Source organism: Saccopteryx leptura, chromosome 11, assembly GCF_036850995.1.
Source record: "Saccopteryx leptura isolate mSacLep1 chromosome 11, mSacLep1_pri_phased_curated, whole genome shotgun sequence".
Lineage (NCBI taxonomy): Eukaryota > Metazoa > Chordata > Mammalia > Chiroptera > Emballonuridae > Saccopteryx > Saccopteryx leptura.
This window is the reverse complement of record NC_089513.1, coordinates 71512802-71539934: the sequence shown is the minus strand read 5'-3', so window position 1 is coordinate 71539934 and position 27133 is coordinate 71512802. Positions and strand designations below refer to the sequence as shown.

Sequence of the window (27133 nt, the reverse complement as noted above, 5' to 3'; positions counted from 1 at the left end):
TTCTCTTGAGGAGCTGGGTCCTTAGAATGCTGTCATGAGGAAAGCAATGTGCTATGACTAAGGAAATGAAGTAACCCTTGGGCAAATCATTGCACATGTCACAAGCCTCAGACTGAGCTAGACTTTCCTCTAAGGCAGCGGTTCTCAACCTGTGGGTCGCGACCCCGGTGGGGTCGCCTAAAGCCATTGGAAAATACATAATGCATATCAGGTATTTACATTCCGAATCATAACTGTAGCAAAATTACAGTTATGAAGTAGCCACCAAAATTATTTTTTGGTTTGGGGTCACCGCAACATGAGGAACTGTATTGCGGGCTCACGGCATTAGAAAGGTTGAGAACCACTGCTCTAAGGACTTCTCCAACTCCATAATGGTTTAACTCTTTGCATGATAAAAATCAGTTACTACCATCGTCCACTCGAACAGGACCGTCCTTCCTCCAGACAGAACCTTGTGCAGGATGTGAGTTACTTTGGCTGCGTTCACCACAGTCCACGACTAGCACAGTTGTTGAGTTCTTGTGTCCACGATTTATAGTTTATACTATTGTCAACTTAACTCTTCGCTCTCTTTTTAACTTGTAACCTGTAATCTCCTTGAACCTTAAAATAATAATAATAATGGGAACCTATGTTGAGTACCTTCCAAGTGCCAAATATTAAATATGTATGACTTCTGACTTCCGTTAATTTAATCCTTCTAACACTGTAAATAGGTGTTATTTTCGCCATTTAATAAATGTAGAAACCCAAGCTCAGAGTTGCTAAATTATCCAGGATTATAAGAGGTGTAGTTAGGATTCAAAGCCAGGTTGGTGGACTCAAGGCACGTGTGCTTTCTACTCCATAATGCTGTTTATTAGAAAGTGTGTAAATCAAGTCCTTAGGCTTGAAGTCAGACTCTGAGAACTCTCGAATGGTTAGCATAAATCAAGTTTAGCTGACTGCATTTGCATGGAATTTTAAAAATCTATTTTATCTCTTTTTCCGTAGAGAAGGGAGAGCTTTATCACTATTTTGCATTGTTTTACTTAGCTTATTTTATATAAAACCCAGGAGGCCTCTAAATAGTTACCAAATGGACAAGGATGCTAAATAGCCTAGTGCCGTGATGGCAAATCTTTTTATAAAAACCGCCCACTTTTGCAGTGCTGGTCAACCTGGTCCCTCCCAACCACTAGTGGGCGTTCCAGCTTTCATGGTGGGCGGTAGCAGAGCAACCAAAAGGTGCTACGATTGGCTCACCATGAAAGCTGGAACGCCCACTAGTGGGTGGGAGGGACCAGGTTGACCAGCCCTGCAAAAGTGGGCGGTTTTTATAAAAAGGTTCGCCATCACGGGCTTAGTGCTAGTAGATAGGTAAGAAATAAATGTATATGTACCACTGAGACTGGTGAGCCACGTATCAAAAATTGAAGGGGGAAAATTAGAGCCCTTACAAAATGCCCTATTATTTTTCTCTTAAGTAAGTAAATGGAACTAGGTATTCAAAAACATTAAGGATTCAGTAAGTAGTTAACTAGCAGAGCCACTGTAAGATCCCAAAGGGTCTAGCTTCACATTTCAGAACCCACAGAAACTAATACTAACAGCAGCCCTGTCGCATTCTCTCCTTCAACGATAGACACCTCTGGAAGCACCCAAATCTTTCACGCTCATTCTGAGCTCTGGAGACCTCCACTCCTGCTTCCGCCTCACTGAGGATGAACTGCTACACTCCTCAAGTATCATTTATGGCAAGTGCACGCTTCTATTTCCAAGTTCTCTGTCATCATAAAGAATCTGAAGTCGAGGCCCTGGCCGGTTGGCTCAGTGGTAGAGCATCGACCTGGCGTGCAGAAGTCCCGGGTTCAATTCCCGGCCAGGGCACACAGGAGAAGCGCCTATCTGCTTCTCCACCCCTCCCCCTCTCCTTCCTCTCTGTCTCTCTCTTCCCCTCCTGCAGCCGAGGCTCCATTGGAGCAAAGATGGCCCGGGCACTGGGGATGGCTCCTCGGCCTCTGCCCCAGGCGCTAGAGTGGCTCTGGTCGCAATAGAGCGACGCCCCGGAGGGGCAGAGCATCGCCCCTGGTGGGCGTGCCGGGTGGATCTCGGTCGGGCACATGCGGGAGTCTGTCTGACTGTCTCTCCCCATTTCCAGCTTCAGAAAAATACAAAAAAAAAAAAAAAAAAAAAAGAATCTAAAGTCGAGCGTGTCTTGGGTGACTGGCTGTGACCTAAATTCCTAACTTCCTTCTGTGTGAGGGTCCAACGCCAGGGAATTTAATAGCCTTCTGCTGGATCCACACTGTGGCCTATCAATAAGTGATAGAATTATTCCAGACTCACTTTCCCTGCCAGGCACTGCGTCCATGATTAAGGGACAGTTGCACTAATTGAATGATAACTGTGCACACACAAGAAAAGCTTGCAAAATGAGCAGACCCTGTGAGCTGGCAGGGGAGAGGGAAGCGCACCAGGGTGACCTCGGCACTGCTGGGAACTGAAAGAGGTGGCTTCTAGTGTGTTGGTGGGTGTTGACTTAAGTGCACCAGTGGTCTCTGCCGACCACAAAGCAAAAGGCGGTCCTGAGATCTCACCTCTCAGAATCAGAGTTTTCATAACACCTGCTCCTTTCTGGGATTCTCATGTGTTACCTATTACCTTCAAGACCACCCAAAAGTCTCTCTTGGGAATCAGAAGGCAAAAAATATACACACGTAACTCATAAAGTTGGGGAGAGTTGCTTCTTCTAGTCACAGCAAATCATGGTCACCAACCATCATGGGGAGTGGAAGGGACAGACTGAGGTCAACTCAAAATTCGGGAGGACTGGGTGGTCACGACGAGGACTGGGCCAACCTGCAGGGACTGGGGGAGCAGTGGGGACTCGGAGGGTCCAGGTCGAAGGGCTGGAGCGTGAGCGGGGGAATGAGAAGGAGACCACAGGAAGCATCAGAGGTGGATAAAAGCCGTGTGAACGGCCGTGAAGCTGGGCGTCAAAGCAGGTTGGTGAGCCAGGCACCGGGCGTGCCGACTTCTCCCACAGTTCTCTTCGGCGCTCAGCTCGTGAGCAAAGGCAGGAGTGCCTGTGGGGGAGGTGCCCCGGGGATGGGTGACTGGTCCCCCCTCCCCAGAGGTGAAGAGAACTGGGGCTGTCAGGGGAGAGGGTGATCACGGAATCAGACGGACTGAGGAATATGCATCCAAGAACAAGCAGACCAGGGAAGGAAGAGCTATCATCAACTAAAGAGCACAGGGAGGCTAAGGACGGGTCAGCAGGAGTGAGGGGTTGCGAGGCGGCCAGCCAGGGGGTCAGAGGGACAGAGAGAGGGCAGGCCGCCACCTCTGCTCTCTACTGCAGGTGCCCATTAAGCAGTCTGGCACTCTTCAGAGTCTCTGTTCCCTCAACTTTTAAGATAATCAAGAGACTAAGCCACCATCTGATGCTCCAGGCCACCCCCCAAAGATATGTGATGTGACATCTTCACTGCCGGTTGCAAATGGTACAGCCGTATTCCAGTAGTGACGCGATCAAGGCTCGTCGCTCAGAACGGCGGGCTGGGGACACGACTGAGGTCTGGAGGTCTCTGCACATCCTTCATCGCACACACGGTCTCCCCGCCCACTTTTCTTTCTCGAACCTTCTTCCTCTCCGGTAACCACGCACGACTCTGTCCTCTTCCTGGTCCCATCTGTCTCACTCAGCGGCCTGCCGTTCTGCACTGGCCTTGTAGCATCCGATGACCTACTTCCTTTCCGCCTTCCTGCAAAAGCCCAACTCCAAGGTCAAGTCGGGCTCCCAGCCGCCCCAGAGAAGAAAGGTCCTATGATTTCTCTTTATGTCTTCGGTGCCCTGCACACAGGAGGTACAGGGCAAACGTCCATGGGAAGGAGAGAAACACATTGACCCATGCGTGTGGGCACGCGCACACACACACACACACAATCCATGTTGTGACACGTCATACCCTGCACATAGGAAACTAACGATGCAGCCGAAAAAATCACTTCCCACCAACCAAACACTTGCCGAGCCAGTCACTCCAACTCAAATCTCCCTCCCTGTCTCCCTTTCACAAGGGCAGGTCGGGGGTGACATCCATGCCATGTAGGGCAACACAGGGTCAGAGGTTGAGTCTTACTCTCTCGCCCTTCAATCCTCAGCATCTATTACAACACCTAACATCTAGTAGACAGACGGATTAAATTACTCAATCAGATCCTATCCACCAACTTCCATGAAAACAGAACCAAACAGAAACTGTAATGAAATTAACAAAAAGCAGATCATCCATGATCTAGAAATCAGACCAGATAATAAGTGAAAACTGGTTTCATTGGTTTTAGAGCTTTCTACGTTAAATACGGTAAGTTTCGGTGCAGAATAAAATGCTGTCATTATCCAGGCGCTGAGCGGGCCTGGCTTGGTCCATGCCTCTTCCCAGCCATTGATTGTTCGATTCACCATCTACCCACGGAGCCTGGTAGCAGGAACGAGAAACCTCGCTGAACCGAAAGTCAGGACAAGTGGACTCAAGTCCTGTCCTCACCATTTCCTGTCTGTGCGACCTTGGGAACAGTCGTTTTAGCCAGAGCACATCAAAATTTCCTCCTCTGTGGAATGGTGATAAGATCCTGCTCTTCCTGCCTCTTAGACTTCTGAGGATCGAGGAAGTGGGGGAAGAAGAAGGAAATAAGATCTTGTGTCATTTCTACATACACATATTTTACACATGTGATTTAATTCTCGCCGCAATCCTGCAAAGGTTTTACTATTTCTTGCCTATTCTATGAGGATACTAAGACCCAGCAACTAAAATAACTTGCCCTAAGGTCGAGTGGTCAAGTGCCAAAGCTGGGAGTCAAATATTTCTGCCTTGTCCCAAAGCTCTCTGCATGGAACCACAATGCCTCCCAAGTGAGATCGCAATATGTGTAAATATATATATGGTCTACCGGAAAGTTCTGCCTGTTTTTGGAATAAAACAAAATACAAATTTTTCTTACTGTCAATAAACCTTATGAAATAATATAATTGCCATTATTATTAATGATTTCTTGCCAGCGTGAGGGCAATTTGTATATCCCATTTTTGAAAAACTGTTTTATCTTTTGATGTGAAAAATTGAACCAGTGCTTGTTTGATAGCTTCTTCATTTTTGAATTTTTTGCCCTTCAAAAAATTTTGTAAGGACAAAAACAAGTGATAGTCGGAGGGTGCTAAGTCCGGGGAATATGGTGGATGCGACAGACATGCTTCTGTAGCATTTCTTCCTTGTTGAAATTCGTAAAAATTACAGTGGCGTAAATGAACTTTATCAGTAGCCATGGGTAAACTATTGCTTCACACATAAGACTAACGTGAATCAACTTCGTTTTAGTTAATTTGCTACGTCAGTATGTATACATTAAGTGATAAAAATAGAGAGACACACATGCGCCAAATAAATATGTGCTTACGTGTCGAAACTTGTTGTGATAGAAATGGACAGAACTTATATATGGTGCTGCTCCTTAGCATATTATTGTATATGCAAGTGCTGCTGTTACTGCTGTTAAAGTGTGGAAGGCAGAGACAAAGAGAAGCAGGTATTTGCTAAGTCACCTGCTAGCGACAGAGCTGGGACCAGAGCCTGGGTCTCCTGACTCCGGGTGCCTTCTCAAACACCACGCCGCTCCGTACTCCCAGGGAAAGGCTCCTGACATTCACGGCCACAGAGGCACAGTGCACGTTTATTCAGACCAGCTGTCCAAGGTCTATTTTAGGACAAGCACTTTGAAAAGCATGGAAGGTAGGGACCGAGTGTTTCATTAAATATTCCATATTAATTGACCCTTCAGAGCACTCCCATGTGAGCAGCAGATGCCGCTGACTTCCTGTGAAGCAAGCGACTCGCAAGCTGACTACGCTTCTTGCAACACAGGTTTTGAAAGCGCATGCAGAGAGCAGCACACAATACAACGCTAAAATGATTTTCCATTTAAAAAAATAAAAGGAACTCTTTTTTTTTTTTTTTTTTTTTTCTTTTTTTTTTTTTTTTTTTTTTTGGCCATTCAGTGCTATGCTCACTACATGCTCAAGGCTCTGGAGAGGCGGAAGGTAGCCCTGTGACTGAACACCACTCAGGGTCTGTGTTAACAGGGAAAAAGAAAGAAATAGAACAACACAGCAGGTCCTCAGACAAGGTGGATGAGGTGCCGGGGGAACCCCACTCATTTATATCAATCAGCCTACCGTACTGGTTTCGTTACATGTCATTTCGCTTAAGGTCACAGAACGGATCAATGATGTTAAGTAAGGATGTACTAAAAGCAACAAACACAATAGAAACAGACTCACAGACACCGAGATCAGACTGATGGGTAGTGTTGGGGTTGGGGGAAGGGTACAGTTGAAGGACTAGGTGAAAAAGGTGATGGAATTAAGAAGTGCAGTCGGTAGTCACAAAATAGTCCCAGGGATGTAAAGTACAGCGTAGGAAAGATAGTCAATAGTATTGTAATAACTTGCCTGACCAAGTGGTGGCGCAGTGGATAGAGCATCGGACTGGGATGCAGGTTCGAAACCCCAAGGTCTCTAGCTTAAGCACGGGCTCATCTCAAGCACCAGCTTGAGCCCAAGATTGCTGGATTGAGCAAGGGGTCACTTGGTCTGCTGTAGCCCCCCGGTCAAGGCACATATGAGAAAGCAATCAACGAACAACCAAGGTGCCGCAACGAAGAATTGATGCTTCTCATCTCTCTCCCTTCCTGTCGGTCTGTCCCTCTCTATGTCCCTCTCTCTGTCACACACACACAAAAAATATATTGTAATAACTGTATAGTGTCAGGTACTAGAAATATTGGGAACCACTTTGTAAAGTGTGTGATTATCTAACCACTAGGCTATGCACCTAAAACTACTACAAAATCATATTGTATGTAAATGATAATTGAAAAATAAAATTTTAAATGGAAAAAAAAAAACGTCAGCTGTCACAGGGCATTTAATGCTGTCACCACAGCATTAAAAGGCCAAAAGGACCAGCTACACTCATTTTGTCCTTTCTTCTCAGTAGTTTGTCTCAATTTTTTATTTCATTTCCTGTCGCCATCACATAGCTGTCAAAGGTCTACCTCCCATTTTACACAGAACAGTATGATCTGTATAAAATCATCCTGTTGATACATTCAATACCCTGCCTGGATCAAAATCATTTCCTAATGTCTGACTAGTACGGAGGTGCTGTTATCAGTAGCCGCAGAACCAGCCAGAACATTCTCCGAGGGAACGTCGCAAGAGTGGAAAAAAACTTTCACTGCACTTCGCCTTCAGGTGTGCAGGAGCCTTGCTGATGAGAACACAGTTCAGATTCCAACCTTGGCTCCGCGGAGAGCTGCTTGTTAGCACAGGTAACCTTCCGGTAGCCTGGGGGAGTACCCACCGCACGGGGATCCGTAACAGCGCCCCCCTCAAGGCACGTGACGGGGAGACAACGCGCGCTCGGCGTGAACGCACTACCTTGTCTGTTTCGGCGGGAGCCGTGGGAATAACTCTAGTATAAACAGTGCCCACGCATGGAGCCTTCATATGTGCCAGTCACAAGGCTCATTCATTCATCCGGGGCTCACAAGCACTCTTGAAGCTCGGTTCTTCTATCACGCCTCCTTGGAGATGGGAAGCTGAGATGCAGACAGGTTGGGTCACTTTGTGAAAGTCACTCTGGTGCTGAGTGTTGTAGTCATGTTATTATTAGTAATGGCACTCAGTGAACAGACGCGGTTTGTTGTTGTTGTTTTTAATAGCACGGTGCTTAACACATCTTATTATTAAAATTTATATAGATATGTTTGAAAAGGTAGTAAAAAAAAAAGTCATCATTCTCAGCCCATTGTCAGTGAATTCAGCATGCCTAGTGACGTATGGGTTTTATGAATGAGTCCCTGTGTCGGTGTTTAGAGACGTGTATAAACACGGAAGCCTAGGGCGGCCTCGGGCAGGTCGCAGCCCGGAAGGCAGGCAGATAAGGGAAAATGCCCGAACAGGGCCGGGAAGGCGGAGCTCCACCTACGTGCACAGACAGCGCTGCACAAAGCAGCCTCTCACCAGCCACACCTCAGGGAGGAGTCCGGGGCCCCTCGCTGCAAGGGTGACCCTTGAACCAAGTCTTCAACTGGATGAATGAGAAGGGCTATTTCAAGCAGAGAAATGGGCACATGCAGTGGTCCAGAGACTTTTAACGGCACAGTTCATTTGAGGAGCCACAGAGAGGTCAGGAGCACAGAGTGGAGCAGAGCTTTGAGAGTGCAGCAGGCCCAGACCACGAGGCCTTTGCATGCTTGCTAAGGAGTCTGCACTGTATCTCGTGGTCCACCGGGCTCCATGAAACAGTTAAAAGGGGGTGACTGACACCTGCCCTGGTAGTTCCAGTGAGCCTTAGGGCTCCCTCTCCATCACATCCAATAATCACAGCCAGTGCTCGGCGAGTCTCTGTGACTCTACCTTGAAAACATTTCCTGAATCAGATGAGGGGACTTACAACATTGTGCACGCACATGGGGGGTTCCAGCAGAGATGTGAGAGGGCGGGACGCACAGGGAGAGAGTGAAGGAGCCACTGGGCTTCGCAAGGAGCTGTGAGCATTCCCCCACAGACCAGGAGAGAAGGCACCGTCGACCGGCACAGACGCAGGACGGTGGGGCTGTCCCCTGACTGACTGTCTGCCTTCTCGGCAGAATAGGAAGCAAGGTCACCAGCTGGGAGAAAGAGTGGAGACGGAGGTGAAGAAGAGAAAAGGTACCATGCAGTCTTCTGGGCGAGTCAGAAGGTGAATGGTCTAGGGCAGTCCTCAAACCTTTTGGACTCAGGAGCCTGTTCTACTCTAATAATTATTTATTATTTTTTTTTTTTTCATTTTTCTGAAGCTGGAAACGGGGAGAGACAGTCAGACAGACTCCCGCATGCGCCTGACCGGGATCCACCCGGCACGCCCACCATGGGGCGACGCTCTGCCCACCAGGGGGCGATAATCTGCCCCTCCGGGGGCATCTCCATGTTGCGACCAGAGCCACTCTAGCACCTGAGGCAGAGGCCACAGAGCCATCCCCAGCGCCCGGGCCATCTTTGCTCCAATGGAGCCTTGGCTGTGAGAGGGGAAGAGAGAGACAGAGAGGAAGGAGAGGGGGAGGGGTGGAGAAGCAGATGGGCGCTTCTCCTGTGTGCCCTGGCCGGGAATCGAACCCGTACTCTTAATAATTATTAAGAAACTTCAGCAGTTGATGGGGTTTATATCAATCAACACTTAGCATAGAAGCAGAGAAATCTTCCAAATATGCACAAGCACCTAATCCACTGTCAATCACAGCAGTGACACGGGCAGCAGCCCACAGCCTTTGGAGAACTCCACCTTCCACCGCGAGAAAAGGCGAGTGAGAAGCAGCAAATGATGTCTTCATATTATTAAAAAGGGTTTATGGCCTTGCGAGACTCCTAACAGCCATCTCAGGCCCTGCCCGGAGTCCCCAGCCCATACGCTGAGCACAGCCAGTCTAGAGAACACGCTAATCAGATGGCTGGGTCGGTTAGGGATCATGAATTTCAAGTGAGAAGAGTCAGCATGTATGGGATTTCCTCCACCAGGCTCAGCAGCCACGTTGCAGGGAGTAAGCAGAGAGCTGGACTTAACCAGGTCTGTAGTTGACCCAAACGAGCATCACAGAGCAAGGGAAGCCGGAAGTAGCTACAATGCCTGCGGTGGTTGAGCTGAGTAGGAGGAAATGAAGAGATGAAGGCGGTGTGGAGGGGGAAGAAGGACCAGGACTTGAAGCGATCACTGGATCAGTAGAATAGGGTATCAGTAGGATAAACCAGAAAGAAGAGGAAATGAAGAGATGAAGGCGGTGTGGAGGGGGAAGAAGGACCAGGACTTGAAGCGATCACTGGATCAGTAGAATAGGGTATCAGTAGGATAAACCAGAAAGAATGGGGTGCGTGAAACTGAGACTATGGGAGGTCACGGTAAACAACTTCAAACTCCACATCCAAAACTGACCCTGCTCCCTCTCTCTGAAATCTGGCCCTCCGCTATACCCCCCACCCCAGCCCCGACCCCGCAAAGTCACTCGAGCCTGAAACCTGGGGCTCTTCCTATAGACGTTCTGCTCTCATGGGTCAAAGGGGACACCAAAGTCTTGTCCGTCCTGAGTCTTCGTTACCTTTCACCCGTTTTGTTCCTGCCTGTCCCTCCATCCCACCCTGCCTCACCCGGCGCTCGCTGTCTTGCCCGCCCCTGACTCCTGCAGTGGCCTTCCCTAGGCCCGATCAAGTTCACCTTCCACTTGGCTACGGTGAGCTCTCCACAGTGAAGCCTGGTCACGTGACCCTCATCCCTCCATCCACGCAGTGACTGTAACGAGGGGGCTGGGGGACACCTGGCAGAGAGAGGCTGTCAGTAGGAATTTGGGGTCTGCTGAGGTAGGAAGAGCTCATTACACTGGTATCATGAGATGCTACAGGGAAGAGAATATGGAAGAGAGTGAAGGAGAAAACTCTAAAAGTTTTAAAGAACGCTTAGAGAAAAGAGGAGCCAGCAAAGGAAACCGAGAAGGAAAAGTAAGAGGTGTAAGAGAAAGAGAAGGGTGCGGTGTGGTGAGAGTTAAGGCAAGTTTCAGGGGGAAAGGAAAAGGCAATTCCAATGGTCCCAGAATATTAATTTTTAAAAGAATCTGTTGCATTCAAAAATTAGAAAATCTGTGATCTATATTGGGTCATCCCCATTTGCACTACAGACACGATATAATTTTCACCATCTTAAAGAAGAAAAGGACACTTTCTCATTTTCTTCTTCATCCTGGCAGCCATGGGACTATACCTCACCAATCAAGTTTCAGGACTTCCACCCGTTATCCTGGGCTCTGGTTCCTGGAGAGCTCAGGTTGGCCTCAAGGATGCACACAGAACAAGTACTTAGAATGCCTTAACACCCCTTAACTACTTCCCATGAAAAGATCGTGATCGGTGTCAAGTTTAAAATTCTGCTGGCAGGAGATATGGAAGCTACCCAAGTGCCAGTCAATACACAAATGGATAAAGAAGCTGTGATATATATATCCAGTGGAATATCATTCGGTCATAAAAAAGAATGAAATCTTGAAGAAAAAAAAATAAAAGAAATCTTACCATTTGTAACAGCATGGATGAACCTAGAAGGTATTGTGCTAAGTGAAATAAATCACACCGAGAAATACAAATATCGTATGATTTCACTTAAACGTGTACTCCAAAGAGCAATATAAACAAAACAGAAAGAGACTCAGAGAGGACTGAAGGTTGCCAGAGGGAAGGGGGGTCGGGGAACGGGGTGGAAATGGTAAAGGGGTTATGATGTACAGATTGGTAGTTAGAAAATAGTCACCAGGATGTACAGTACAGCACAGGGAATGTAGTCATTAATGTCGTAACTGTGTACGGTGCCAGGCGGGTACTGGAGATATCGGGGGAGGGCCACTTTGTAAAGTACACGGCTGTCTAACCACTACGCCGAACACATGAAACTAATACAACAGAATACTGAATGTAATCTGTAATTGAGAAGTAAATTTTTTAAAAGATTGCTGCACCCTGGCCGGTTGGCTCAGTGGTAGAGCGTCGGCCTGGCGTGCGGAAGTCCCGGGTTCGATTCCCGGCCAGGGCACACAGGAGGGGCGCCCATCTGCTTCTCCACCCCTCCCCCTCTCCTTCCTCTCTGTCTCTCTCTTCCCCTCCCGCAGCCAAGGCTCCATTGGAGCAAAGATGGCCCGGGCGCTGGGGATGGCTCCTTGGCCTCTGCCCCAGGCACTAGAGTGGCTCTGGTTGCGACAGAGCGACGCCCCGGAGGGGCAGAGCATCGCCCCCTGGTGGGCAGAGCGTCGCCCCGTGGTGGGCGTGCCGGTTGGATCCGGTCGGGCGCATGCGGGAGTCTGTCTGACTGTCTCTCCCCGTTTCCAGCTTCAGAAAAATACAAAAAAAAAAAAAAAAAAAGATTGCTGCATATCTAGTTAATGTCATCCACACAAAAAAAGATATATGATATATACCGATTATCCAAAAGAATAATCTAACAATGGCAAATAGCTAACCAACTTCAGAGGAGAAAAGCTAAACACTGACATCACTCTGAACTGACTAGCAGTATAACCAGGCACCGTCCTCTTTTCGGACAATCACAGCCTTTTTTCCTCCCCTCATTACAACCCAACAATCTTCACGTGGCACCACCTTGTTTGAGGGGCAGGGAGTACAGACGTATATTTGGAATGTACGACTTAAATGCTAAAACTAATATAATCATAATTTTTTAAACTATGTACACTTATGTATAACAGAAATAAAGTTCTCTAACGTTTTTTTTTTAAATAGTAACAGCATCAAAACCTAACTCCAGCTTGGAAGGAAATCTTGGGGAAAGTACTAGTGTATTCTTTTAGAAATGCTGCATTACCAGCCCTTGGTACTCAAAATAAAATATTATGTGAGAAAAACACAGTCAATGGAAATCAATGACACTGAGAGGAAATGGTATTCAGAAGACTAGTGATCTGAGTGAAAAGAAGTTTTAGAAACAGTAAATTGCTTTCACTTTTATATTTTTTATACACACACGTTTATTTTTCTCACACATACACATATAGATGAGAGTGCCATGTGATACAGTTTGTCTCAATCTAAAAGAGCTGTTTTAATAGGTATAAAATAACCGTTCTATGCGATAAGAAAATAACCCTTTCTTAATCCCTTTTCTCCTGCTAGCCACAACCTCATTTTTCTGCTCTATTTACAGCAAAACTACTCCCACAGAGATGCCTATGCTTGGTGTCTCAACCCTTTCCTCCTGGCCTCTCTTCTCCAATCGGGTGTCTGACCATCGCACACCAAGCCCATTCCTGTCAAGGTCACCGAAGAACCTTATCTTGCTGAAGACAATATTCCACCCTCAATTCTTGTTTTGCTTCATCCTCTGGCAGCATCTGACACCTCTGATCACTCCTTCTACAAACCTTTTATTCACTTGGGTTTCTGGAACGACATTTTAGTGGCTTCCCTCCTAGCTCCTGGCCTTTTCCCTCTCAACGCCTTTCCAGGTTCTCACCTCTCGACCCCTTAACACGTGGGCAGTCCCCAACGGCTCGAGCAAAACATCGATAAACTAAAATCTCATTTGCCAACATCTGCTGATAACAGTCTCAAATACCGCAAACCTAGAAAGCGCGAGCTTCCAGGTAGTTCCTGGCTTAGAGGATCATGTGCTCTGTGTCCGTTTCAAATTAACAGCGTCAGTGGAACCTGAATAGTGAACAGAATGGCTCTTAGACACGGCAAAAGCCACAAGATGTCACAAGTAAATATGACATCTCTCAATTCAGAAGGTAAGTCTGCGGGGACACCGGTCAGAGTTTCTAGGTCATTCACTATGGAGTTTGAACAGAGCTGATGAAGTAAGAACCTTATAACCAGAGCATCTAGAATCTTTACCAAGAAAAATACATGAGTAGTTAAAGGCAGAAATATTAAGAAATTATCATTCCCCCCCAAAAAAAAATGTTTGTAGGCCTTGCAAGTGTTCTAAAATTTTTATTGTAACCTATTACCCTTAATATGACAATAACAAAGGGAACATGTTTCAAGTAATTTTGCTACAGTGAATATTTATTAAGTCACATAGTACATGCTGGACACCTGCAGGCATGTTAAATATGTCAACTGATTTAATGAAACCATTTCATAAGTCTCACTTAAGGATTTAATGACAACTTGTATAAAACAAACTGTCCAGCTCTCAGCTGTTTAGAAACCTTATCACTCTGCAACGTGGCCAAGAACCAAGAAGAAGACAGACCACCATATTCAGGTACCAGCCTTCCAGGGTTCACTTTTGGGCAGAGTTCTCACTTACAGGACACTTCAAAGGAAACTGCACTGAATCTGGAACCAGGAAAAACTCAGGATTAGGCAGATTTAAGTTCCCAAAAGCACAACAGCCTAAGGTCATTTGGTTGGTTAGCTCATTATAACCTGGTGGTTTATCTGATAGCACAGTAATGATTCCTTTAGGGCAAGAATCCTGCTGTGTTCACTATGGTACCTCCAGTAAGGAAGAGAATTCTTATAATGATACTCATCACGATGATCCTTAGTCATCAAAAGGGTTGAATAACATCTAATAAATGCTACAAAGAAAAGAAAGAGCAAAAACACATTTGAAAAGATTTTCAGTGATTGTTAATATTTGAATAAGAGTTAAAAGGTTAAAGAGAGAAAGAGAGAAAGAGGTCCTCAGCTATCCAGAAAAGCTGATTAGTGAGAACAACTTATCCAACAACTGCCGAGGGTTCCAGGACACTGAAGCTTCAGGAAGTGCCCACAGTACTGTGTTCTTCCTGCAGGTGTGCCATGGCGTCCTGACCCACTCTGCGCCCCGAGGCTAAGGCCAGGAGGAGAATGGGAATTTGTGGGCTGGGTCAACAGCTGCAGCTCCCTACAGAACTCTATTGCCAACACAGCTCCCGGCTTCATGGAAATGTCTGCTAACACCCTGGGCAGGGTATCCAGAATAGAGACAACTCAATAGGGGGGTCCATGGAGTTAGCAGTCACCGCTCAGGATTAGGGGAGAGGATAATCTCCCTTCTGAGCTCACTTCTAAGCACATATGGCTCTCTTCTGAGCTCACTTACAAGCCTGTCCTTTTGGGGGGACTGCTAACCAGCAGGTTGAAGGCAGACAGGCAAAGGGCGTGGAATTTCAGATGCAGAGGGACCCTGAGAAAACACTGACATCAAGAAGAAGAGATGAATACATAATCAGTAAAGTATACAAAGTCACTGCTCTGGTTACTAAGTAGCTGAGGCTCCATATCATTCAGACTAGCGCTCAAATGTGTCCTGGAAGGGACTCTTTCCCCTCCCTTCTAAATTGAAAGTGGTTTTTTACATAGTGAAAGAGAAAATCGATGTGCTGAATCGGGTTTAACAGATTTCTGCTCAAAAACTTTCTGATAGGACCCGAAAGTACTACTCTATGAGCTGTGAAACTTTTGAGTTGACTCTAGGGTGCACCGTCTTCCCGAGTTGCCCACCACCCCAGTTTCTCTACCCACCCACCCCGCGAGGCACTTCCAGGCAAGGCTCCCACCGCGGGAGCCAAGCATGCACCACACCACCGGAGCAAGCCCCGAATGAAGGAAAGCGGAATCTCAAGCGTAACTTCTCGTTTCCTGTCGCTGCTGAGCGAGGCTGGACTCCTTCTCACATGGCTCAACAAGAGCTGTAAACACAAGCACCTAGCTTGCCAGCGGGCCACGCGCGCAGGGGGCTCCCGGTGCGCCGCTGTGTGGCGTTCCCCCCCTGTCCCTGTGCCCAGGGTCATCCCAGTCTAGATAACGGTACCCGGAACGCCCTCCACTTCCTAGAGTCCTCGCTGAAGTCATGGTTCCTCTTTCAAGAAAACATGGGGACGAAACGCAAAGCCAAAGGACAGACTAAAAGCAAAATCACTCCCATCGTCTCGGTTCACCCCACTCCTTCGTTATTATAACAGAGCTGGCTCGGATTCCTTTTGTTGTGTGTGCACGCGCACACACACACACACACATACACACACGCGCACGCACAAAAGTAGGTAAAGGGCACCCTAACCCAGTACTGTTTCCCGCCTCACTGAGAGCCTTTCCGAAACCCTCCCACCACCTCCGGACGCGAGGCTTTAGTGTTCAGCTAAAGAGCTAAGCCATTCTCAGCTGAGGCACGAAACAGCCGAAGTGGCCCCCAAGGCAGAGGGTTGGCAGGCAGGGCAAGCCGGGCGCACTTAGTTGTTTGCATCCACACAAAGAAATTAGCTGGGTGATTAATGGGAGATGCCGGCTGGAGGCTGAAGCGCCCGCCCGGCCCCCTCACCTGGGACATCTGCGGCCTCAGGTTGATCTCCTTGAGGTTGATGGAGCGCGCCCGCAGGTTGTTAAGCAGCTGGCAGAGAAGGACTCCATCACGGAGGGTCTGCGCCAGGTCGAACACCTGCGCCGACTCCCAGGTCACCCGGTGGCTGGCGGGCAGCACCTTGCAGTGGATGAGCCACTGGGCGCACTGCCTCCACGGCTCCATGCCCGACGGCGCCGGGACGCGGCCCGGCCGGGGCAGGCTGCGAGGGTGCTGCCGCCGCCGCGGTCCCTGCGCGCCCCGCCGACGCCAGCCGCGGCCGGCCCCTTCCCTGCGAGGGTGCGAGGGGCCCCCGCGCGGGGCTCGGCTCGCTCGCAGCTCCGCGTCTGCCGCTGCCCGGCCACCACTGCAGCGAGTGCCGCGCGCTCTCCGTGCGCCCCGGCCGGCTCCGCGGCGGCGGCGGCCGCGCACAGGCTTCCGACTCGCGAGCCCGGCGCCCCGCGACTGAGCATGCCCAGCGCGCCGCCCGTCTCGCCGCCGTCTGCGAGTCCCCAGAGGCGCGGGTGGGAGCGCGCGCCGCCCGTCCCGGGGTCGGCGCTGCGGCGGCGGGGGCGGGAGGGGGCGTCCCCGTGCCTCCGCCCACCAGCAGCCCTCGGGGGTGTGGAGCTTCACAGCCGCGGTCGTCCGGGGCTTGTCTCTCGGCCGGCTTCACGGTTCGGGGACAGTGTGGCTAAACACTCCGATAGGGTGGGCTTCCTACTGGGCACCCCCAAACGGCGGGTGCGGTTTTTGTAAAAGGATCTGGGAGGAGCAAAGGAGAGATCCGGGCAACCGGACTCCCCAAAGGCATGCCAGCGGGGTGCAGAGCACCTGGAGGGCGCTGCGCTGAAAGTTTGAAAGCTGGGCACCCCGCTCTCCTCCCTGTTCTAGTCCCTAAATTCTCTCCCAGCACGTAGTCGCTCTTCCTCCAAGTTAGTTGCACGTATGGATGTTTTGGCACCTTAAACGTGTGTGTGTGTGTGTGTGTGTGTGTGTGTGTGTGTGTGTGTGTGTGTACGTGCGCGCGCGCGCGTGCGCGTCCAAGTCTATTTGGAAGCGAGGTGATTTTTCACTTAGAGACGGTTTCCATCTCCCTACTCTGGCTCAGAGCTGCTCACGGTCACGGTTCTGGCCCTTGTGCTGACAGCACAAAACCTGCTGGAGAGAAATAGGCCTGCGGAACGCCTACAGAGCACGGCGGCCACGCTGCGCATGCGTCGGTGACCTGGGACGGGGCTGGAGAGTAATTAGCATCAGTTCCCCGCAGCACAGGTCAGGCTAAGCCTTGGGACCCTTAGCGAAAGTTGGAACAAGTCTCCAGGAGTCGTGCGTGCGCTGCCTGAAAAAGCGTATTTGCATTTTTAACTCTTAGGGGCGTGGGGGCATTCCTAACGCTGCCCCTTCTAACACTGCCCCTCAAAACTAAAGATAGTGTTTAAATTATTTATGGCAAGATATTGGCACATGGAACTCTTTGCTGTTCTGTATCAATGTAGTCCTCGTGTTTTAAATTTAAATGTGAGGTCTTTTAAAATATGAAAATAAAAGTAAAATAGGAAATCCTGTTAGTGGGATTTCAGATAATTTCTCATTATTACATTTCTGCGGCTCAAACTTTTTTTTATTATAAAACATATTCATTTTATCAGCAGGCCAAATGTTTTTAAAAGTATATCTGACCACACAAGGACAGGGACTGCGTCCTTTTCCCCCAGCCTGTGTCCAGTGAGCGTTAAAGAAATCAGCCTGAGCGTTGCCTTTGCTCACGTGCATCCTTCCCCAGCGGCTTCCTCTTGTGCTGGGTCCGGACATCAACCACACACAGTGTGTTCTAAACTCTCGTTTTGACAAACACATCACACCAAGCTTTACATCTGATCTTTAGAAACAAAATCCAAGGCAAAGAAGTTTCATTTAAAAAAAGAAAGAACTGGTTAACTGAAAATAAAAATTCTGTTTCAGGAAGCATCAGATCACCCGTGGGCATTGTAGGACATTTCCAAATCCCAGATCACACAGGGTTCCAAAAACCCTAGCTTAGGTAGAGTCCAAACTTGGCTAGTTTCTGGCAACATGACCTTGGGGAAATTATCTCATTCCTCTAACCTTTATTTTCCAGATAGGTAAAATGGGAAGAATATTTACCCGTTGTGTTCTCACCAGGATCATACGATACAATGCCTTGCTATTCAAAATGCCGTTTGTGGGCCAGCAGCATCTCCGGAGAAGCTTGTTAGAAACGCAGCTCTTGGGCCCTACTCCAGGGCAAATGAATCAGGACCTGACTTTTTAACAAGAGCCCCCCCCCCCCAGGTGACATATATTAACATTAAAGTCTGAGAAGCGCTGATTTAACGCATAACACCTGCGGTGCCTAACGCTTAGTAAGAGCTCAGTGAACATTAACCAATCACAAAAAGGCAGCAATAACCAGAGGTTCTATTTAACATCTTACGATGCATATATATTATAATGCATATATAATATGACTTCAAAGCATAATACTATTCAAACACAGTGAGCCGGCAAGCAGTGGGGATGGCAAGGGTAAACGCCGTATGGCAGGCCTGGAGAAGGAGGCCAGTGGAAGTGCGAGGAGCTTCAGGTCAACAAGGAGCTAAATGGCCCAAAGTGATGCATGTGGAACCCATTCAAGTGTCAGAAATCAGGACACCAGCAAAAATGGCAACGGGATTTTTTTGAGTCCAGACACAGCCTTCTTCCAAATCAACAGGGATTAAATTCTGTCAGTGGCAAGTCTTTGCTAGTCCCGGGCCCCAGTGTTTCCTGCACTTGTGACATGGGACTCGGGACTCAGCGGTCCCATTGGCCTGGAGGCCTGCATTTGCCCTTGAGGCACATCCACCCTCTACTATTTATTTCCCGGATGCCAAGCCTTCTGCTGGGCACTTTACGTACATTAGCTGCAAGTTAGAGAATGCCATCCCCCCAGCCCCATAGATGAAGGAACAAGATCAAAGGCATTAATCGCTTTGCTCCCAGTCACGAAGCCTAGTAAGAAGGTGAGTTTGACTAACCTTCACATCTGTGCTGTTTCTGTTCAGAATTGCTCCCATTATAATAATTGCCTTAGCGAGTTTAATCGCTGGCTTACGTGTCTTTCTCCCCTAGATTGAAATGCCTTGAAAGGCGCCCTGGTAACGTACTCATCTTCAAATTCCCAGAACCAACCTCGGCACCCGGCGCACAATGAGCATTCAATAAATATTAGTTGAGTAAGTGAGTGAATGAACGAACCCATAAGCTGTGTTGCCTTGTTATTTTATTACTCTGCTCTCTCTTCCCAGGAGTGAAGAGATCAGGAAGTGTCCACTGGTGTGACCCGTACTGTACCAGGTAGCAGGGCCCACGCAGGGAAGGTATGCTGCTTCCTGTGTGTCTCAACCTCTCCCGACCCTCCGGCGTGGCAGGCCGCCCTCTGCCTCTCTGGCATGGTTCTGGGGCCTGGATCTCTGCCTCAGCCCTACACATCCTGAGATGCAGGAAAGACAACAGATGATGGATACCAGATACCACTATGGGGTCTCTTTCCATGTTCAAAACCAGACCGTCATCAGAACAGTAAGGATTAGAGGATTCACCCAGTTGTGCATCACTCTCAATGGACCAAAGGCCTTGCAGTAAAGGAGTGGGAGCCACCTGATCTCATTGCTTCCTGTAGTCTGTGACGTCACTCAATCCTGACTAGTTGTTTTTCATCTTCTTTTGACTCTTAAGTTGACAAATGCACTGAGATTTATCTACCATCAAAAATAAAATATAAATAGCCCTGGCCGGTTGGCTCAGCGGTAGAGCGTCGGCCTGGCGTGTGGGGGACCCGGGTTCGATTCCCGGCCAGGGCACATAGGAGAAGCGCCCATCTGCTTCTCCACCCCCCCCTTCCTCTCTGTCTCTCTCTTCCCCTCCCGCAGCCAAGGCTCCATTGGAGCAAAGATGGCCCGGGCGCTGGGGATGGCTCCTTGGCCTCTGCCCCAGGCGCTAGAGTGGCTCTGGTCACGGCAGAGCGATGCCCCAGAGGGGCAGAGCATTGCCCCCTGGTGGGGGGCAGAGCATCGCCCCCTGGTGGGCAGAGCGTCGCCCCCTGGTGGGCGTGCCGGGTGGATCCCGGTCGGGCGCATGCAGGAGTCTGTCTGACTGTCTCTCCCCATTTCCAGCTTCAGAAAAATACCCCCCCCAAAAAATAAAATAAAATAATAAAAAAATAAAATATAAATAAAATTCAGCAACCCAAATTTATTCCTTATTCTTTACTTGATTTATTTCTTATTTGAGGTCATAAAAGAAGTAAATCGTGAATGGGATATAGCGTATGTAAGATAAATCAGTTTATGAGAAAAAATTTAAATGCAAAAACAAATATTGTAGACCACAAATTGAAACCCAGGCTGTCTGTCTGTTAGCTTAATTTTCTTCAGAGATAGTCAAACATTGTTTGGTTTCACATAAACATTAGGGATGCAGGTTTAAAGTTTGTAGTAATTGGATACTGTTTTTAAAATAAATATGAGAAAACCATTGTGAAAATAGGTTCGAGGCAGAGTGAGACTTCTATAATAACCATTCTTTTAATAAACGTGCCCCAATCAGCTGGAATTTGAAGATTTTTAGGTATATCTGAGCAGAGTCTTGTTAGGATTATAGGATTTTCTTTTTTCTTCTGATATGTTTAAATTCTGATAAAAAAAAATAATAATAACAGCAATGACAATAATGGCCCTTATTCCAAGTGTCACATAGCAGCTTAGAGACTTACTTGAGATCATTTGTGACACAAATAGCTTCCAAAGAAGCAGCTTAAAAATGATCATAAGAGGCCCTGGCCGGTTGGCTCAGCGGTAGAGCGTCGGCCTAGCGTGCGGAGGACCCGGGTTCGATTCCCGGCCAGGGCACACAGGAGAAGCGCCCATTTGCTTCTCCACTCCTCCGCCGCACTTTCCTCTCTGTCTCTCTCTTCCCCTCCCGCAGCCAAGGCTCCATTGGAGCAAAGATGGCCCGGGCGCTGGGGATGGCTCTGTGGCCTCTGCCCCAGGCGCTAGAGTGGCTCTGGTCGCAATATGGCGACGCCCAGGATGGGCAGAGTGTCGCCCCCTGGTGGGCAGAGCGTCGCCCCATGGTGGGCGTGCCGGGTGGATCCCGGTCGGGCGCATGCGGGAGTCTGTCTGACTGTCTCTCCCCGTTTCCAGCTTCAGAAAAATGAAAAAAAAAAAAAAAAAAAATGATCATAAGAACATGACCCTGTGTTATAAGGGATGCACTAATAAAGGACTAATTAGCTAACAGATGATCAAATAACTGTATATATAAGAGTTTCTCCTCTCTCCATTGTGGGTACACACACACACACACACATACACACACTCTCCAAAGATTTACTCCACTTCAGCCGGGTCTTTTCAGAGTCTGATTTCAGGCTTGAGGTATAAATTTTACTAAATAGCTAGCTTTTTAAAGGGAGAGTTTCTAATTGCGTGATAATGGCTTTCAATCGTTATAAAGAAATTTTAAACAAAAATCAAGGATGTGGGTGGTGGTCTTTGTTTTTTGAATGGGGATGGCACAGGGGGGCGTCCTAGTATTCCTGTACTCTCTTCCCATGGGTAAAGCCAACTGGTCCTGCAGCATTACTTTATTCTCCCAAGGGCATTTTTGGTGACAGGAATAAATCTTGGTGACAGGCAGAAATGGTAAATGGAACTTCAGCCTCGCTACTGTTAGCATTACTGTCAGTATATGCTTTACATACTCTTCACCTCATTTATCTACCCGCCCATCCATTTATCTGCTCATCTATACATCCACCCATCCATTCATCTATTCATCCATCCATTCATCTGCTCATCCATCCATCCATCCATCCACCCACCTATCCCCCATCTACCCCTCCCTCCTAGGTGCTAGGTATTGGAGATACGATACAAATTAGACATAGTCCCTGTCCCCAGAAAGCTCACAAGGTGGGGGTGCAAGGAAAGTGGTTGCAGTTTGTGGTGTCAGACATTTAGAGATAATTATTTTACAAAGAACTTAATATAATGATGGTTATATGCCCAGGATTTTGTGGAACTAGGACCACCAAGGACTTCCCGCAAAAAAGGTTCCTTACATTGGATTTGAATATTTACTATATCTGAATGAAGAGCTCTCTCGCTCTCTGAAAATTTGTTTTATACCAACATGCAAATGAAATTTGAATGCTCCACAAAGGTTAAGGCCCTCAGCTGCTCCCAGGAATAGAGAGCTGTTGAGCTCTTCCCAGTAAAGCCCGGCCTTCTCAGTCATCTTTGAAGCATCATGGGCACACACAGAGCTGCTAATGCTCTGGGGGGAGGGGGGGTCTCATGTCGAACTGGGGCTGGAGGACAACAACTTGGAAGTTGGTTTTCCAGAATTCCCTAGATTCAGGAAATAAATCGTGAGTTCTGCAAGTTTTGGTTTCTCCCCTTGGCTGTCATGTCTCAGGAACTAAACCAGGGCTGTTTAGATCAGAATATCGCACTAGGGTGTAGAAAAGGAGGCACCTCTACAGAGGGAACAATAATACTTCAGATTATTGAAAGAGAGAAGAGGATGGAATTACCTGAAGAAACTAGGATAATTGTTATTAAATGTTTTACTGATTTGAGAGAGAAATACTGATGCCCTGACCAGGGATCAAACCCTCAGCCTTGGCATATTAAGAGGATTCTCTAACCAGCTGCGCTAACTGGCCAGGGCCTCTGTGTTTTAAATGTCAGTACACTATAGGAAGAGTGATCATTTCAAAAAATGGAAAAATTACTGTCCGTTCAAAAAAGAACAAAAAAACCCTATCCTCCATTCAAAAAAAAAAAAAAAAAGAAAGAAAGAAAAACAACCCTACCCTGCTAGTGTTTCAAATCTAACCTACCTACCTCATTTAACAAATATTCTGCACTTTCTAAGTGTAAAAACACTTTTCTAAATGTTATGTGGGGTTACAGAGTGAAACAGGATTTTACACAGAAATCTGAGCAACAATTTAGTTAACAATTAAGAGATGAAAAATACTTTTTAACCTGTAATGGAACGATTTCATATCTCCTCCATAAGAGATTATGAAAGAACAGTTAAGTTGAACCTCTGAAACTGAGAAAATTTCAGATTTTCTCAAAGGAGGATATGACAGCTGTACCAAATAGCCCAGATCTCCCGGCGTGGAGGTGTGCCCACAGAGAATGGTAAGGGCTTACGGCGCTGGTGCCAGAGTGAGCGCAGGGCAGGTACCGAGCTAGAAGGGCTGCTCAACCCGCTTCGCACAGAACACCTTCTCCTGGAGGTCGGCCTCGACCTGGGCCTGGAAGAGCAGCCACTAAATGAAGTCCATTATCCTGTAGACTCCCAATAGCTCCACAATCACGTCCCTTTCCTTCTGTCCACCTAATCGTAATCGCTCTAAGCGCCAGGAACCAGGAATACCTTCTGGGGGTGCCCCCAGGTCCCAAAATGTTGATAACCGCTGCAATTTGATGAAGCAATAATGAGTTGAAGGCATTCTTTAAAAACTCCAAATGGTTGAAAATCCTGACTTATCTAGATAACTCACAGTGAACCCGCCGCGCCCCCGGGTCAGAACTCATCTCCCAGGCTGCCCTGCTTCTGCTAAGTGGTTGGCTTTCTCACAATGCCATGGGGGAGGGGCTGCCGCAGCCGCCCCCGCCCCCACCGCCACCGCCACCCACCGGGGAAGGCAGGTGATCAATACCAGCGCGGGGCTGCGGGCTCCCAGCCCATCTCCATGCTGGGGAATCGAGTTACTCAACTGGAATCAAAGTGAATGAGATTGTGCTGCTGGCTGTCTATCAGTGCCTTTCATTTCGATCTGTCTCTTCTCTGAAAGTGCCTGGGAAGAGGTGGCCCCCCGGCTAAAGTTTCCCTTCACAGCTGCTTGCTGCGATCTGCTGTGAGGGGTGGGGGACCACGGTGACCCCCGGGCCTCCGTGGAAGCTACCGGCTTAATGTTTAGTAAAAGTGAGAAGGAGACAGAGGCTGCTGACGCAAAGCCAGAGGGTACCTGGACCCGGAACCAGAATGATCTTTGCTTCTGGGCCCCGTTCAGTTTGGACATGTTATGGGAGATGTCTGCCTAATAATTGTTCTTCTAGTGCTCAGTACAAAGTTTCTCAATTTCAGAGGTTCAACTTAACTGTTCTTTCATAATCTCTTATGGAGGAGATATGAAATCGTTCCATTACAGGTTAAAAAGTATTTTTCATCTCTACAAGGGCCAGAACTAGCATCGGTAAAGAAAAGGCTCTATATCTTTTCAGTAATTATTTTTTTGAAGTCCGCTGTCACTGTAACTGCTCTTTTCTGTTTCCCTGGATGTAAAGACATAGGACAGATTCTGCTGTTTGGGAACACTGAACCAACGGGAATATGGGTTCAAAGACACGGTCCTTTTCTCGAATGCCACGTGACTTCACTTATCTGTGGAATCTAAAGAACAAAATAAACAAACAAACAAAATTGAAACAGACTCATGGACACAGAGAGCAGACTGACTGGTGGTGGCCAGAGGGGAGGGGAGTCAGGGGACGGGGTGGAGAGGGGGCAGGGATTGAGAGAGGTCCAGACTGTCAGCTACAAAACAGTCCCAGGGATGTAAGTACAACACAGGGAATAGAGTCACTAATATTGTCGTAACTACGTATGGTGCCAGGTGGGTGCTGGAAATATCAGGAGGATCACGTGTAGTTTCCTAACTGCCTAACCACTATGTACACCTGAAACTAATACCAAATAACATTGAATGTAAGCTCTAATTGAAAAAATTCAAAGTTTAAAAAAAAAATTTTTTTTAAAGATATATTCTTTTTTCTGATCTGTCTTTTCTTCTTGGTTTTTCCATCCAAAAGTTCTCCACAATATTTTTGTACTGTGCAGATAAACTGGAAAAAATCCAAGCCTTGAATTGCACTTTTCAAAGGATCTTTCAGGAAAAAGCTAAGCGATGGTCAGTTTGCAGCAGGGTTGAGAACAAAGTTGGCGTTTCGTTCAAGGTGCACCGTGTGTCAAATGAGAGCAGCTGTTCAGTGGGCGGGGCCTGTGGACTGAGTTCCTACGTCAACCACGTTCGACGTGCTGGGCTCCGTGGCCGCAGAATGCGGCTCTCACTCAAGCCAGGTCTGTAGTCAATGCACAGGATGCGTGTTTGGGGTGGTTTGGCCAGGCCAGGGCGTCTTCCTCTGCCCAACCTGGAGCTCTGCAAGCCCAGGCACAGCCTGCCTCCCAAGAAGGTCCCTCCTGATGCTGACTAACAAACAGCCTCATCCCTGCCTCACCATCGCCGCCCCCACACCATCACCACCATCATCACCACCATCACCATCACCACCACCACCACCATCACCATCACCACCACCACCATCACCTCCACCACCATCACCATCACCACCACCACCACCATCACCATCACCACCACCACCATCGCCTCCACCACCATCACCATCACCACCACCATCACCACCACCATCACCATCACCACCACCACCATCACCATCACCACCACCATCACCATCACCACCACCAACTCCACCATCACCACCTCCACCACCATCACCTCCACCACCACCACCATCACCTCCACCACCATCGCCTCCACCACCATCACCATCACCACCACCATCACCACCACCACCACCATCACCACCACCACCACCACCATCATCATCACCACCACCAACTCCACCATCACCTCCACCACCACCACCACCACCACCACCATCACCATCACCACCACCATCACCACCACCACCACCACTATCACCACCACCACCACCACCATCACCTCCACCACCATCACCACCACCACTACCACCATCACCACCACCACCACCACCACCATCATCATCACCACCATCACCACTACCACCATCACCACCACCACCACCACCACCATCACCACCACCACCATCACCTCCACCACCATCACCACCACCACCACCACCACCATCATCACCACCATCACCACCACCACCATCACCACCACCACCACCCATCCCCACCAGTGTCAGTTTCACCTTGTCTTCTAGTTGTTATTGGCCCAAAGAAGAAGCCTGAAGGAAATACAACGTCTAGTTCACCTGGGAATTCCCAACAGCTCACTAAATAGTTGTTGAACAAATGAATGAGCGGCCTCAGACCTATTGCTATGGCAACGTCACCTCTGGTCTTAAGCTACAAACGTCTTTATATGATATCCGGCATTCTTGTGCCTAGTTCACCTATGTTGCCTAGATTCTACCTTATTGGAAGAGTTTTCTCTGAAAGTTTGGAGAACGGTATGAGCAACAGCCTAGAAGCGGTGGCTGGAGGAGGGGGAAGAAGCTGGAGGCAGGGAACACATGTAATTCAGACATTGTATGATCTACCCCCAAGTTAAACACAAAATCATTCCAAAAGTGCTAAAGAAGAGAAAGTATCTAATGCAACCGTGGTGTTAAATGCTATCCAATCTGTTGTTAATAAGCCATTACTACCAGGAAATAGAAATGTGACTTAAATGTTTAACAGAAGTCTCAGAATTCTTTTCCAATAAGCCTAAATCACACTTCTCTCATCAATGTAGTCTGTTTGTTTTCTAAGAGGGATTTTCTCCATAGTGTTTGACCGACACATGGTTTGTGCGAAGGGAAGCCCTTCCAGCTGTTGGAAAGTCGCTAAGTCGCCAGTCCAGGGAGGCCATCCACACAAAGTCCGGGTTGTTAGCAATTTGTTACTTCTGAGCACTTTAAATTAACACTGTTGCCGTTTGTTCCAAGAAGGGGTCAAATCACTTAGCAGGACCTGAAAAAGGGAGGAGACGTCAGTACTGCTCTTAATCAAATCCTTTCACTTCTTCTAATCTTTTTCAGACTTGGCCTCGGTCATCTGGTCCAGGGTTATAAATGTCACTGGTCATTTATCAGAGCGGGAATTTGTCATCAAGGCTTCAAGATTCTTCCTTTAAACAAATACTGGGCTCTCGATTATAAGCCAGGAACTGTCCTACGTGCTTTTCCCTAACTTCACAGCATCAGGACAACAGGCAGAGATGGGTTAAAATGACTCTGAGGTTTTGCAACCAGGTAGTTAGAATTGGGGAATATTGAAATGACTTTACTGAGGCAGCGGACAATATGAGATGTGTTTGGGTGAGAATTAGGGTGAGGATGCTGGCTTGGGTCACAGCCCAGGGAGTGGCT

At 48.0% G+C, this 27133-nt stretch overlaps 1 protein-coding gene across 1 annotated transcript in view; it reads right to left on the bottom strand.

Moving 5' to 3' along the window:
* Nucleotides 1-16393, bottom strand: part of VAV3 (vav guanine nucleotide exchange factor 3) — a 315966-nt gene extending 299573 nt beyond the window's left edge. The window contains exon 1 of the mRNA XM_066352215.1: nucleotides 15894-16393. Coding sequence (XP_066208312.1) covers nucleotides 15894-16097 — 204 coding nt within the window. The 5' untranslated portion in view covers nucleotides 16098-16393. The remainder of the gene's footprint in view (nucleotides 1-15893) is intronic.
* Nucleotides 16394-27133: the final 10740 nt, after the last annotated feature.